At 38.3% G+C, this 11,614-nt stretch overlaps 1 protein-coding gene across 2 annotated transcripts in view; it reads right to left on the bottom strand.

The window, feature by feature from the left end:
* Positions 1-4,835: 4,835 nt before the first annotated feature.
* LOC139575811 (sodium-dependent noradrenaline transporter-like) overlaps positions 4,836-11,614 on the bottom strand; it is a 56,477-nt gene continuing 49,698 nt past the window's right edge. For both annotated transcript variants that reach the window (XM_071401136.1, XM_071401137.1), the window contains exons 14-15: positions 8,205-8,279; positions 4,836-7,778 (exon numbers count right to left, since the gene is read on the bottom strand). In XM_071401136.1, coding sequence (XP_071257237.1) covers positions 7,755-7,778; positions 8,205-8,279 — 99 coding nt within the window. In that variant the 3' untranslated portion in view covers positions 4,836-7,754. The remainder of the gene's footprint in view (positions 7,779-8,204; positions 8,280-11,614) is intronic.

Here is an 11,614-nt window from a genome sequence, read left to right as displayed (position 1 = left end):
GTCATAACTACTGTACTGTGTTAGATATAACTACTGTACTGTGTTAGATATAACTACTGTACTGTGTTAGATATAACTACTGTACTGTGTTAGATATAACTACTGTACTGTGTTAGACATAACTACTGTACTGTGTTAGATATAACTATTGTACTGTGTTAGATATAACTACTGTACTGTGCCAGTCATAACTACTGTATTGTGTTAGATATAACTACTGTACTGTGTTAGATATAACTACTGTACAGTGTTGGACATAACTACTGTACTGTGTTAGATATAACTACTGTACTGTGTTAGATATAACTACTGTACTGTGCCAGTCATAACTACTGTAATGTGTTAGATATAACTACTGTACTGTGTTAGACATAACTACTGTACTGTGTTAGATATAACTACTGTACTGTGTTAGATATAACTACTGTACTGTGTTGGACATAACTACTGTACTGTGTTGGACATAACTACTGTACTGTGTTAGATATAACTACTGTACTGTGTTAGATATAACTACTGTACTGTGTTAGACATAACTACTGTACTGTGTAGTCATAACTACTGTACTGTGTTAGATATAACTACTGTACTGTGTTAGATATAACTACTGTACTGTGTTAGACATAACTACTGTACTGTGTTAGATATAACTACTGTACTGTGTTAGATATAACTACTGTACTGTGTTAGATATAACTACTGTACTGTGTTAGATATAACTACTGTACTGTGTTAGATATAACTACTGTGCTGTGTTAGACATAACTACTGTACTGTGTTAGATATAACTACTGTACTATGTTAGATATAACTACTGTACTGTGTTAGATATAACTACTGTACTGTGTTAGATATAACTACTGTACTGTGTTAGATATAACTACTGTACTGTGTTAGATATAACTACTGTACTGTGTTAGATATAACTACTGTACTGTGTTAGACATAACTACTGTACTGTGTCAGACATAACTACTATACTGTGTTAGACATAACTACTGTACTGTGTTAGATATAACTACTGTACTGTGCCAGTCATAACTACTGTACTGTGCCAGTCATAACTACTGTACTGTGTTAGATATAACTACTGTACTGTGTCAGATATAACTACTGTACTGTGTTAGATATAACTACTGTACTGTGTTAGATATAACTACTGTAATGTGTTAGATATAACTACTGTACTGTGTTAGATATTGCTACTGTACTGTGTTAGACATAACTACTGTACTGTGTTAGATATAACTACTGTACTGTGTTAGATATAACTACTGTACTGTGTTAGATATAACTACTGTACAGTGTTGGACATAACTACTGTACTGTGTTAGATATAACTACTGTACTGTGTTAGATATAACTACTGTACTGTGCCAGTCATAACTACTGTAATGTGTTAGATATAACTACTGTACTGTGTTAGATATAACTACTGTACTGTGTTAGATATAACTACTGTACTGTGTTAGATATAACTACTGTACCGTGTTGGACATAACTACTGTACTGTGTTGGACATAACTACTGTACTGTGTTAGATATAACTACTGTACTGTGTTAGATATAACTACTGTACTGTGTTAGACATAACTACTGTACTGTGTTAGACATAACTACTGTACTGTGTAGTCATAACTACTGTACTGTGTTAGATATAACTACTGTACTGTGTTGGATATAACTACTGTACTGTGTAGTCATAACTACTGTGCTGTGTTAGATATAACTACTGTACTGTGTTAGATATAACTACTGTACTGTGTTAGACATAACTACTGTACTGTGTTAGATATAACTACTGTACTGTGTTAGATATAACTACTGTACTGTGCCAGTCATAACTACTGTACTGTGTTAGATATAACTACTGTACTGTGTTAGATATAACTACTGTACTGTGTTAGATATAACTACTGTACTGTGTTAGATATAACTACTGTACTGTGTTAGACATAACTACTGTACTGTGTTAGATATAACTATTGTACTGTGTTAGATATAACTACTGTACTGTGCCAGTCATAACTACTGTATTGTGTTAGATATAACTACTGTACTGTGTTAGATATAACTACTGTACAGTGTTGGACATAACTACTGTACTGTGTTAGATATAACTACTGTACTGTGTTAGATATAACTACTGTACTGTGCCAGTCATAACTACTGTAATGTGTTAGATATAACTACTGTACTGTGTTAGACATAACTACTGTACTGTGTTAGATATAACTACTGTACTGTGTTAGATATAACTACTGTACTGTGTTGGACATAACTACTGTACTGTGTTGGACATAACTACTGTACTGTGTTAGATATAACTACTGTACTGTGTTAGATATAACTACTGTACTGTGTTAGACATAACTACTGTACTGTGTTAGACATAACTACTGTACTGTGTAGTCATAACTACTGTACTGTGTTAGATATAACTACTGTACTGTGTTGGATATAACTACTGTACTGTGTAGTCATAACTACTGTGCTGTGTTAGATATAACTACTGTACTGTGTTAGATATAACTACTGTACTGTGTTGGACATAACTACTGTACTGTGTTAGATATAACTACTGTGCTGTGTTAGATATAACTACTGTACTGTGTTAGATATAACTACTGTACTGTGTTGGACATAACTACTGTAATGTGTTAGATATAACTACTGTACTGTGTTAGATATAACTACTGTACTGTGTAGTCATAACTACTGTACTGTGTTAGATATAACTACTGTACTGTGTTAGATATAACTACTGTACTGTGTTAGATATAACTACTGTACTGTGTTAGATATAACTACTGTACTGTGTAGTCATAACTACTGTAATGTGTTAGATATAACTACTGTACTGTGTCAGTCATAACTACTGTACTGTGTTAGACATAACTACTGGACTGTGTAGTCATAACTACTGTACTGTGTTAGATATAACTACTGTACTGTGTAGTCATAACTACTGTACTGTGTCAGTCATAACTACTGTATTGTGTCAGATATAACTACTGTATTGTGTTAGATATAACTACTATACTCTTGTCACGTTCTGACCTCTGTTATGTCTTTTTTTTAGTTTGGTCAGGGCGTGAGTTGGGGTGGGCATTCTATGTTGTTTTTCTATGTTTTGTTCTGTTGGTAGATTTCTATGTGTTGGGCCTAGTATGGTTCTCAATCAGAGGCAGGTGTCAGTCGTTGTCTCTGATTGGGAGCCATATTTAGGTAGCCTGTTTTTCATTGTGTTTTGTGGGTGATTATTTTCTGTTCTGTTTTTTGTTTCACCGTACAGGAGTGTTCGTTTGTCGGTTTATTGTTTTTGTTCAGTGTTCATTTTTCCGTATTAAAACAATATGGACACTTACCACGCTGCGCATTGATCCTCCTCTTCTTCCAACCACGACAAGCGTTACACCTTTTTACTTAATGGAAGATGTGGTCGTACAGTATCAATAGTAGAATATCTGGGTGTAACTCTACATGTGGGTATTCCATTTTTCTAGTAATTGTTTAGTTTTGTTCTCAGGCTAAACTAGAACATTGGATATTGTTAATTGAATTAGGTCAATGAATTAGCAACAGCAAAAAGACCAGAAAGCCTGTAGTCAGTCTCTGTGGGTGTGAGCTGTTCAGAAAGAGAGAGAGACAGGGAACAGGGAGAGAGAGAAATAGAGAGGGGGACAGAGAGAGAGAGAGAGAGAGAGTCTTAAAAAGCACTGCACAGTCACACGTGATAGCTTTTGGGGATCCCTCCAGAAATGTGTGCATTAATACCATTGAGCAGTTTGGCAATAGGCATGCAGGAGAAACAGACAGGGATTATGTACTGTTCTGGATCCCACACCTGCTGCTGATTAAAAACAATAGCAGCATAGCCGGCCACTCAGCCGACAGCAGAGTGGAGCTCAGGGACAGTGGCACAAAGCTTTGGTCATTGTGTGGTGGCCTGTGTGGTGTGGGGTATGACATGGGCACAGAGCAGCCGCACATGAAGAGAAAAGAGACACGACAGCAGAACGCCACAGTTAGCTACAGCAGAAACAGAGGAGAACACTGTCAAAATACTGTCAAAGAGCAGCATCAACCGTGTTGTTAAATTGCTATTTGGCTCACCACACACTAAGCATCTGTTAACGTCATATTATATGTGGAGAGTGCTAAAACTCTGTATCATATACAGTGATTCTGATGCCTTTGAATCATGGATACTAGATCTGATGGATGTGAGATGTGAGATTTGTTTGACTAACTCGTTATTGTTATTTTTATTGTATTGCTATTTTTCCTTTAGTTTATTTAGCAAATGCTGTCATACTTTTTTTTTTTAACTCTGCATTGTTGGTTAAGGTAAGCGTTTCACGGTATACAACATATTCGACGCATGTGACAAATAACATTTGATTTGATTTGCATCAGTCTGTGTAAGGTGAGAGAAATGAATAGGCTTTGTTGTTGTTATAAATGATTCACCTCTGTATAAAGCTAGTGCCATTAGCTTCTCTTTGTACTGTATATCCTTCACTTGTTGCTGAGAGAAAAAATAAAAAAATACATTTAAGGAACCTGCATTCCTCTCTACTCCTGTGAATATGCAATGTTTTTGCACCGGCAGAGACGCTTCGCTGTATCTGTGTCAGTCAACGCTGCAGAATATATATCCTGATGAAACATAAACAATATAATTCCCACATAGCTTTACTTCAAAAAAGAACTGACAATAAACGCATGATGCAGGAAGCTGGAGCCTCCAGCAGTGAAAACAGAAGTTTATTTTTTTCTTCTGTTGAAGTACAATAATGCAACACTTGCTGAATCAGTGGAGAGAGAGAGAGAGAGACAGAGGGAGAGAGAGACAGAGAGACAGAGACAGAGACAGAGAGAGAGAGAGAGAGAGAGAGAGAGAGAGAGAGAGAGAGAGAGAGAGAGAGAGAGAGAGAGACAGAGACAGAGAAAGACAGAGAGAGACAGAGAAAGGTATGTAGATGCTCCCTTCCAGAAGAAGAATCCTCTTTCCCTCATCAGAGAACTCCAAACATCCCCCTTTCTGGTTCCTCTATTATCTAAGCCCCATGCATTCATCCTTTAGCGACTGTACAGTCTACCCTCTCTAACACAACACAATGGACTGGGAATTCAATTCCATTCACAGAAGCTTATAATCCCATTCTTCCAACAATAAATCAATGCTTATACCCCCATCTGTGTGTGTAGAAGAACTCTTTATTATAATAGTGTGCATATTTTGACTTCTTCATAGATAGTTGTCACTCACGTTCAACAGGACTTTTGTATTGTACACAGTGTTCTGTAAACTTAGCTCAGGTAATGCCAGGGCTCTACATTCACATTGCAAAGTTACCCCGGTTACACTGGAGAATACATCTGTAAATAGATTCATCTGACCTACATCAAACACAATGATATAACAGTAACAGTGGACAGTTACGTTTAAAAGACTTTACATTCACGTTTAGTTTATAAACAATTTGATAAATACAAGATTAGATATATAACAAAAGAATATATTTATATATTTTTCCATATAATATACTCCACATACAATATAATTGTTGTGTGTGGCTTGCTTCCTGCCATTAATGTTATTTCACAATAAAAAATAAAAAATTACATTTCAACTCCATTTCAATAAATAAAGAAACAGAAAAGAGAAACAGAACAAAACAAAAAAGAAAGACAAAAACAGCAGGCATCTCTAAAAAAAAGGGGTGAACATTTTGGCACTTCCTTGGTGGTGAATTTTCTTTAAGTCAAGTTTGACAAAAAATAGGCTTCAGCAGATGACAATGTAACATATAAAGACACCATAAACGATTTAACATAACAATCCAATGAATGAGGCATTTCAAACTTAAAATACACTAGCTATCCTTCCTTCCACCCACACACACACACACACACACACACACACACACACACACACACACACACACACACACACACACACACACACACACACACACACACACACACACACACACACACACACACACACACACACACACACACACACACACACACACACACACACACTCTTTGAAGGAGAAGCTCCTGATTTCCCTCACCCATATGGACCACAAAACAATGCATTGGAAAGATGCAACATAACAAAGAGAACATTATATAAAAAGTAAATAAACGTCACTTGTTTTGTTGAGTCTACCTGTGTTAGTGCTGTAATTCAGTTAAGCTTTTGATAAAACAGGGCATTTCTTGCATGCCTGAAAACGTTCCCTAAAACACTAAGAGTGCTTACCTATTCATAGAAAACTGATACAAGTATTTCTGTTAGACTTCTTTCAAGTGCTGGATTCAACTTCATTTAATCAAAGCCTCCCTTTGTGTCTTCACCACTCTTCAATTACTACTGTTTATCCACAAGCACGGTGAAGGCAAAATCATTGGATCAAGGGCACAAGCCTCTCTGAAGAGGAAAATATGCTAGTACTATGCAACACATTAAAGTTGGTACACACAGTACCATTAGTAACCATAGCAGGACAATGTAGACCTCTACTCTGTGTAAAGGCCACGTGTAAAGCATAAGGACGACCACTTGCAAGACAAAACAGTTCTGAATCTCAACATAAATTGTTCCCTTTTCTGTGAGACAGGTGACAAAAGCTTCAGATCTGTTTCAGGTAGGTTTCAAAAGATGGAGAAGGCAACTGAGAAAAACCTCTACTGCTGTAAGATGAATATCTAAAGGACATTGTCATTCAAACTGAATTAATAACGTATGTTGGTAACCATAAAGTGTATCTATCATCCACGAGCTCTGATCTGCAGGAGGATTCCTGAGTTGTCGGGCAAAACCTTTCTGTATGGACCAATGAAAGCATTTACCTTTCTGTATGGACCAATGAAAACATTGACAGTTTCTGAAGTGTCTAGCTCGATAAGGCACTGACACAGTTGAGCTGCTGTTATCTAGAGTATTGACTGGGGACCTACTCAGTCAGACATACAAAGAGGGCAATGAAACTAGATTTCTTCCCTTTCTCATTCACCTAAAAGCTTGAGGGTCCTCTTTGAAAAGAATCAAGAAGATAAAAAGCAATGTGAGTCATGTTTGTCTCCCCCTGCCTAGAGTATACATGATGACAGAAGTGGTCATTTGGTACATTTTGACTTGGTTTAAGTGTCTAACTCATGTATAACTAATGAACACAGAACAACAGTCATCGTAAAAAAAACATGTAAAAAAACAAATGATATGAAAAACAATAACTGTGTCCATGAACACAGAAAACACGTGTAGATGCTCTGCATGGAATGTCTCCATCTTATGAGTTGTATACATTTAAAAAATGACGATGATGACGATGTCACATGGTAAAAAGTTTTAAATAAAAAGATACTTCAAAAGCAAAAACATGGAGGATACTGAGTTGACTCTGTAGGCAGAGGTTGATGAGAGAATCTGTAGTCACTCGACAGAGAGAGAAGGAGATGAGGGGCAGAGTGGAAAAGAGGGGATGGTTGATGAGAGAATCTGTAGTCACTCGACAGAGAGAGAAGGAGATGAGGGGCGGAGTGGAAAAGAGGGGATGGCAGGTCGCAGGTTGGCTCAGAACCAACAGAACACAGAGAGGCAGAAAGGAGCATGGCGTTTTCTCTGTCCATCCTCCAGTAGCAGGAGGCTCAGCAGCAGGAACATCTGCTGTCGAAACACAATGACTCCAACACCCCGGAATTGTGAGTAGTGGGGAAGGTTGGGTGACATCAGGTTGTCAGATAGCCAACCAGTGCTTGAGCTGAAATAGAAAAGAGTGAATTTGATAAAGCTTCATTGCCAATGCAGTATGGAGCATCATTAGAGGTCACATTCATTCATAGTTTTCCATTCTGGTCATCACTCTGTCTACCTCCACTATACCGCTCTGTTTTCCAGCCCTTACAGATGTAGAACCTTAAACACACTACAAGTTTGCATTTCCTGCTGTGCAAGAAAATTGTCAGCAACAAAAGAGTGATCAAATTGAGTTTTAAAAATGTTTCTAAAGTTTGTCATTTTCACTTTAAAATGTCAGACTTAATTTGCCATAATGAAAAATATATCAACCCCTACAAAAATGTCCATTCATTATAATACACATAATAATTCAAATGTCCTGTTGCTGCAGGATTATTTTCCTGCTCTAGCACACTGGCTCAAATTAAGATCCAACATCTGTACTCACGGTGAACTGTCTGATGGTAGCTCCCTCCGCCACCAGATGATGTTCGTGTTCTGGTGTGATGCAGTAGGCTATCCTCTGAAAAATAAACCATTACAGTACATTATATCACATAACTCATACCTTACAATAAACACATAGTCTTACACTGCATAAAACAGAATCCAAAGAGTTTAGATGCACATTGTCCCAAGCACAAGAGATATGAACTTGAAGCTTGTAATAAACTAGCGCTTTAATCTATGGTCGCAGTTTATTCTAAAGATCCACCATTTCTTCTATAGATAAGGAACTTCGAGATAGCTCAAATATGTCGAACAGCGTTCTGATTCTGATGTGATCAGGCTGGACTGGATGTACACTGTACTGTAGTGTGTACTGCATGACCTCTGATGTCTCTTCCAGATTGCCCCCATCCTCATATCTGACTGAGTGCACTTGGTGTGATAACTGTATGATAGACTGTGATCTCAGCTGGAGGAAAAGCATGGGAGATAGTCATGGAAGGAGTCTAAACACTGCCAGGATATCAGAAGGAAATGCCACGAGGAGTGAGTAGGAAAACACAAGGTAACACTGTTTACTGCTCAGGAAGATAATCAAAGCTGTGGAATGTTGTTTTTATGATTGTACTGTACACTGTTCAGGCTTTGAACCCTCAAGATCTCTAACCAGCGTCCCAAAAGTACTGACATCATCAACCATCAACCATTGAAAAGGCTAAAAGGCTAAAAGCTAAATGCCTGCCATTGATCTAAGATTATCTTTGCATAAAATAAACACATACTATCCCAGGGGGGCAACCCTGGTTGAAATGACGTCATAATCTGGTTATAAGGATGGCATTTCAACCAGTTTTAACCGCTGGGATACAGATAAGAGGTTGCTATTTACCACAGCTTTCAAGCTACATGACTTCAAGCTACAGTACATACTGTATCTGCCAACATTAACACACTACATGTTAAAACCTCTTAAGGATTGGACCCTTTTTCGCCTAAAATTATATACCCAAATCTAACTGCCTGTAGCTCAGAACATGAAGCGAGGATATGCATATTCTAGATACCATTTTTTTATTTTTAACTAGGCTAGTCAGTTAACAAATTCTTATTTACAATGACGGCCTACCCCGGCCAAACCCGGACAATGCTGGGCCAATTGTGCACCGCCCTATGGGACTCCCAATCACGGCCGGTTGTGATATAGCCTGGAATCAAACCAGGGTCTGTAGTGACGCTTCTAGCACTGAGATGCAGTGCTTTAGACCGCTGCGCCACTCGGGAGCCATTTGAAAGGAAACACTTTGAAGTTTGTGGAAATGTGAAATTAATGTTGGAGAATATAACACATTAGATCTGGTAAAAGATAATACAAACCAAAAAACTTGCGTTTTCTATTTATTTTTTGGTTTCATAATCTTTCAGATGCAAGAGAAAGGCCATACATTAAGATAGTAGCCTATTTTTTATTTTTTTATTTCACCTTTATTTAACCAGGTAGGCTAGTTGAGAACAAGTTCTCATTTGCAACTGCGACCTGGCCAAGATAAAGCATAGCAGTGTGAACAGACAACAACACAGAGTTACACATGGAGTAAACAATAAACAAGTCAATAACATAGTAGGAAAAAAAAGGAGAAAAAAAAGATAATCTATATACAGTGTGTGCAAAAGGCATGAGGAGGTAGGCAATAAATAGGCCATAGGAGCGAATAATTACAATTTAGCAGATTAACACTGGGGTGATAAATCATCAGATGATCATGTGCAAATAGAGATACTGGTGTGCAAAAGAGCAGAAAAGTAAATAAATGAAAACAGTATGGGGAAGAGGTAGGTAAATTGGGTGGGCTGTTTACAGATGGACTATGTACAGCTGCAGCGATCGGTTAGCTGCTCAGATAGCAGATGTTTAAAGTTGTTGAGGGAGATAAAATCTCCAACTTCAGAGATTTTTGCAATTCGTTCCAGTCGCAGGCAGCAGAGAACTGGAAGGAAAGGCGGCCAAATGAGGTTTTGGCTTTAGGGATGATCAGTGAGATACACCTGCTGGAGCGCGTACTACGGGTGGGTGTTGCCATCGTGACCAGTGAACTGAGATAAGGCAGCGCTTTACCTAGCATAGCCTTGTAGATGACCTGGAGCCAGTGGGTCTGACGACGAACATGCAGCGAGGGCCAGCCGACTAGAGCATACAGGTCGCAGTGGTGGGTGGTATAAGGTGCTTTAGTAACAAAACGGATGGCACTGTGATAAACTGCATCCAATTTGCTGAGTAGAGTATTGGAAGCTATTTTGTAGATGACATCGCCGAAGTCGAGGATCGGTAGGATAGTCAGTTTTACTAGGGTAAGTTTGGCGGCGTGAGTGAAGGAGGCTTTGTTGCGAAATAGAAAGCCGACTCTCGATTTGATTTTGGATTGGAGATATTTGATATGTGTCATTTAGATTGTGTCCACAAGATGGCAGCAGTGTGTGTGTAAAGTTTCAGACTGATCCAGAGAAGATTTACCTCACTACACAACATTTTGCATCAATTCTGCCAGGAGTTTGCCCAAATGTGCCGAATTGGTCAATTTATACATTTTCAAGTACATAACTATAGAAAACATACAAAAATGCTATGGAAATAAAAAATGGATCATTAGCTCCCCTACAGAAAAGACACATCTAGATGGCCCTGCAGGGTGGGTGTGGAGCCAGAGACAGCAGTGGGGTCAAACTGTAGAACCCAGTTCCTACATTTGAATATCAAAATCGATTTTTTCAAACAAAACTACACTACATTTGTGACCCGATTCAGGAAACTAGGCGTATTTCGCAAGTCACGACCTCACAGGGGAGCTGTTTGAACGTCCAAAATATTTTTTTTGCAAAATGCGTTTTTTGGCAGAAATGCCTTTTCAAACGTGAACTTTCATGTGCCTTAATATCAAACTTGTATGCCATCTGTAAATATTAATACAATTGTTAAATTACGAGCCTAGTTGGTTTAGCCACAGAAAAAGTGAGCAACCTTCCCATTAGTCATGATTTACTTGAGATAATGAGTGGGCTGGACATGCCGAGAGTTGGATTTGGATTGGTTTACCATATAGCCCACGTCTGTCTATTGGAGCTGGTCAGTATGTTTAGGTAATCGTGTCGAACGCTGCTTTTTTTTAAATGTATCGTGTTGTAAAACTGAATAAACCTAATGTCAAGTTAAAGTGTACTGTTAGCTAGCTAACATTAGCTGGCTGGCTCGCTAGATAACGATATGTGTACGCTCTCCACTTTCTGGGAGGCCGAGTTTTGAAATCAGTGGAATTCGAGCATGATAGCTAAGGAGATAGAGAAAACACCAGTCTGGATTACACTGTCAAACTAAGGCAACCATTCATGGCATCAGACAGGAGACACGTCCAACCA

This window comes from Salvelinus alpinus, chromosome 5 (assembly GCF_045679555.1).
Source record: "Salvelinus alpinus chromosome 5, SLU_Salpinus.1, whole genome shotgun sequence".
NCBI lineage: Eukaryota > Metazoa > Chordata > Actinopteri > Salmoniformes > Salmonidae > Salvelinus > Salvelinus alpinus.
This window is presented reverse-complemented; position numbering and strand designations above follow the sequence as displayed.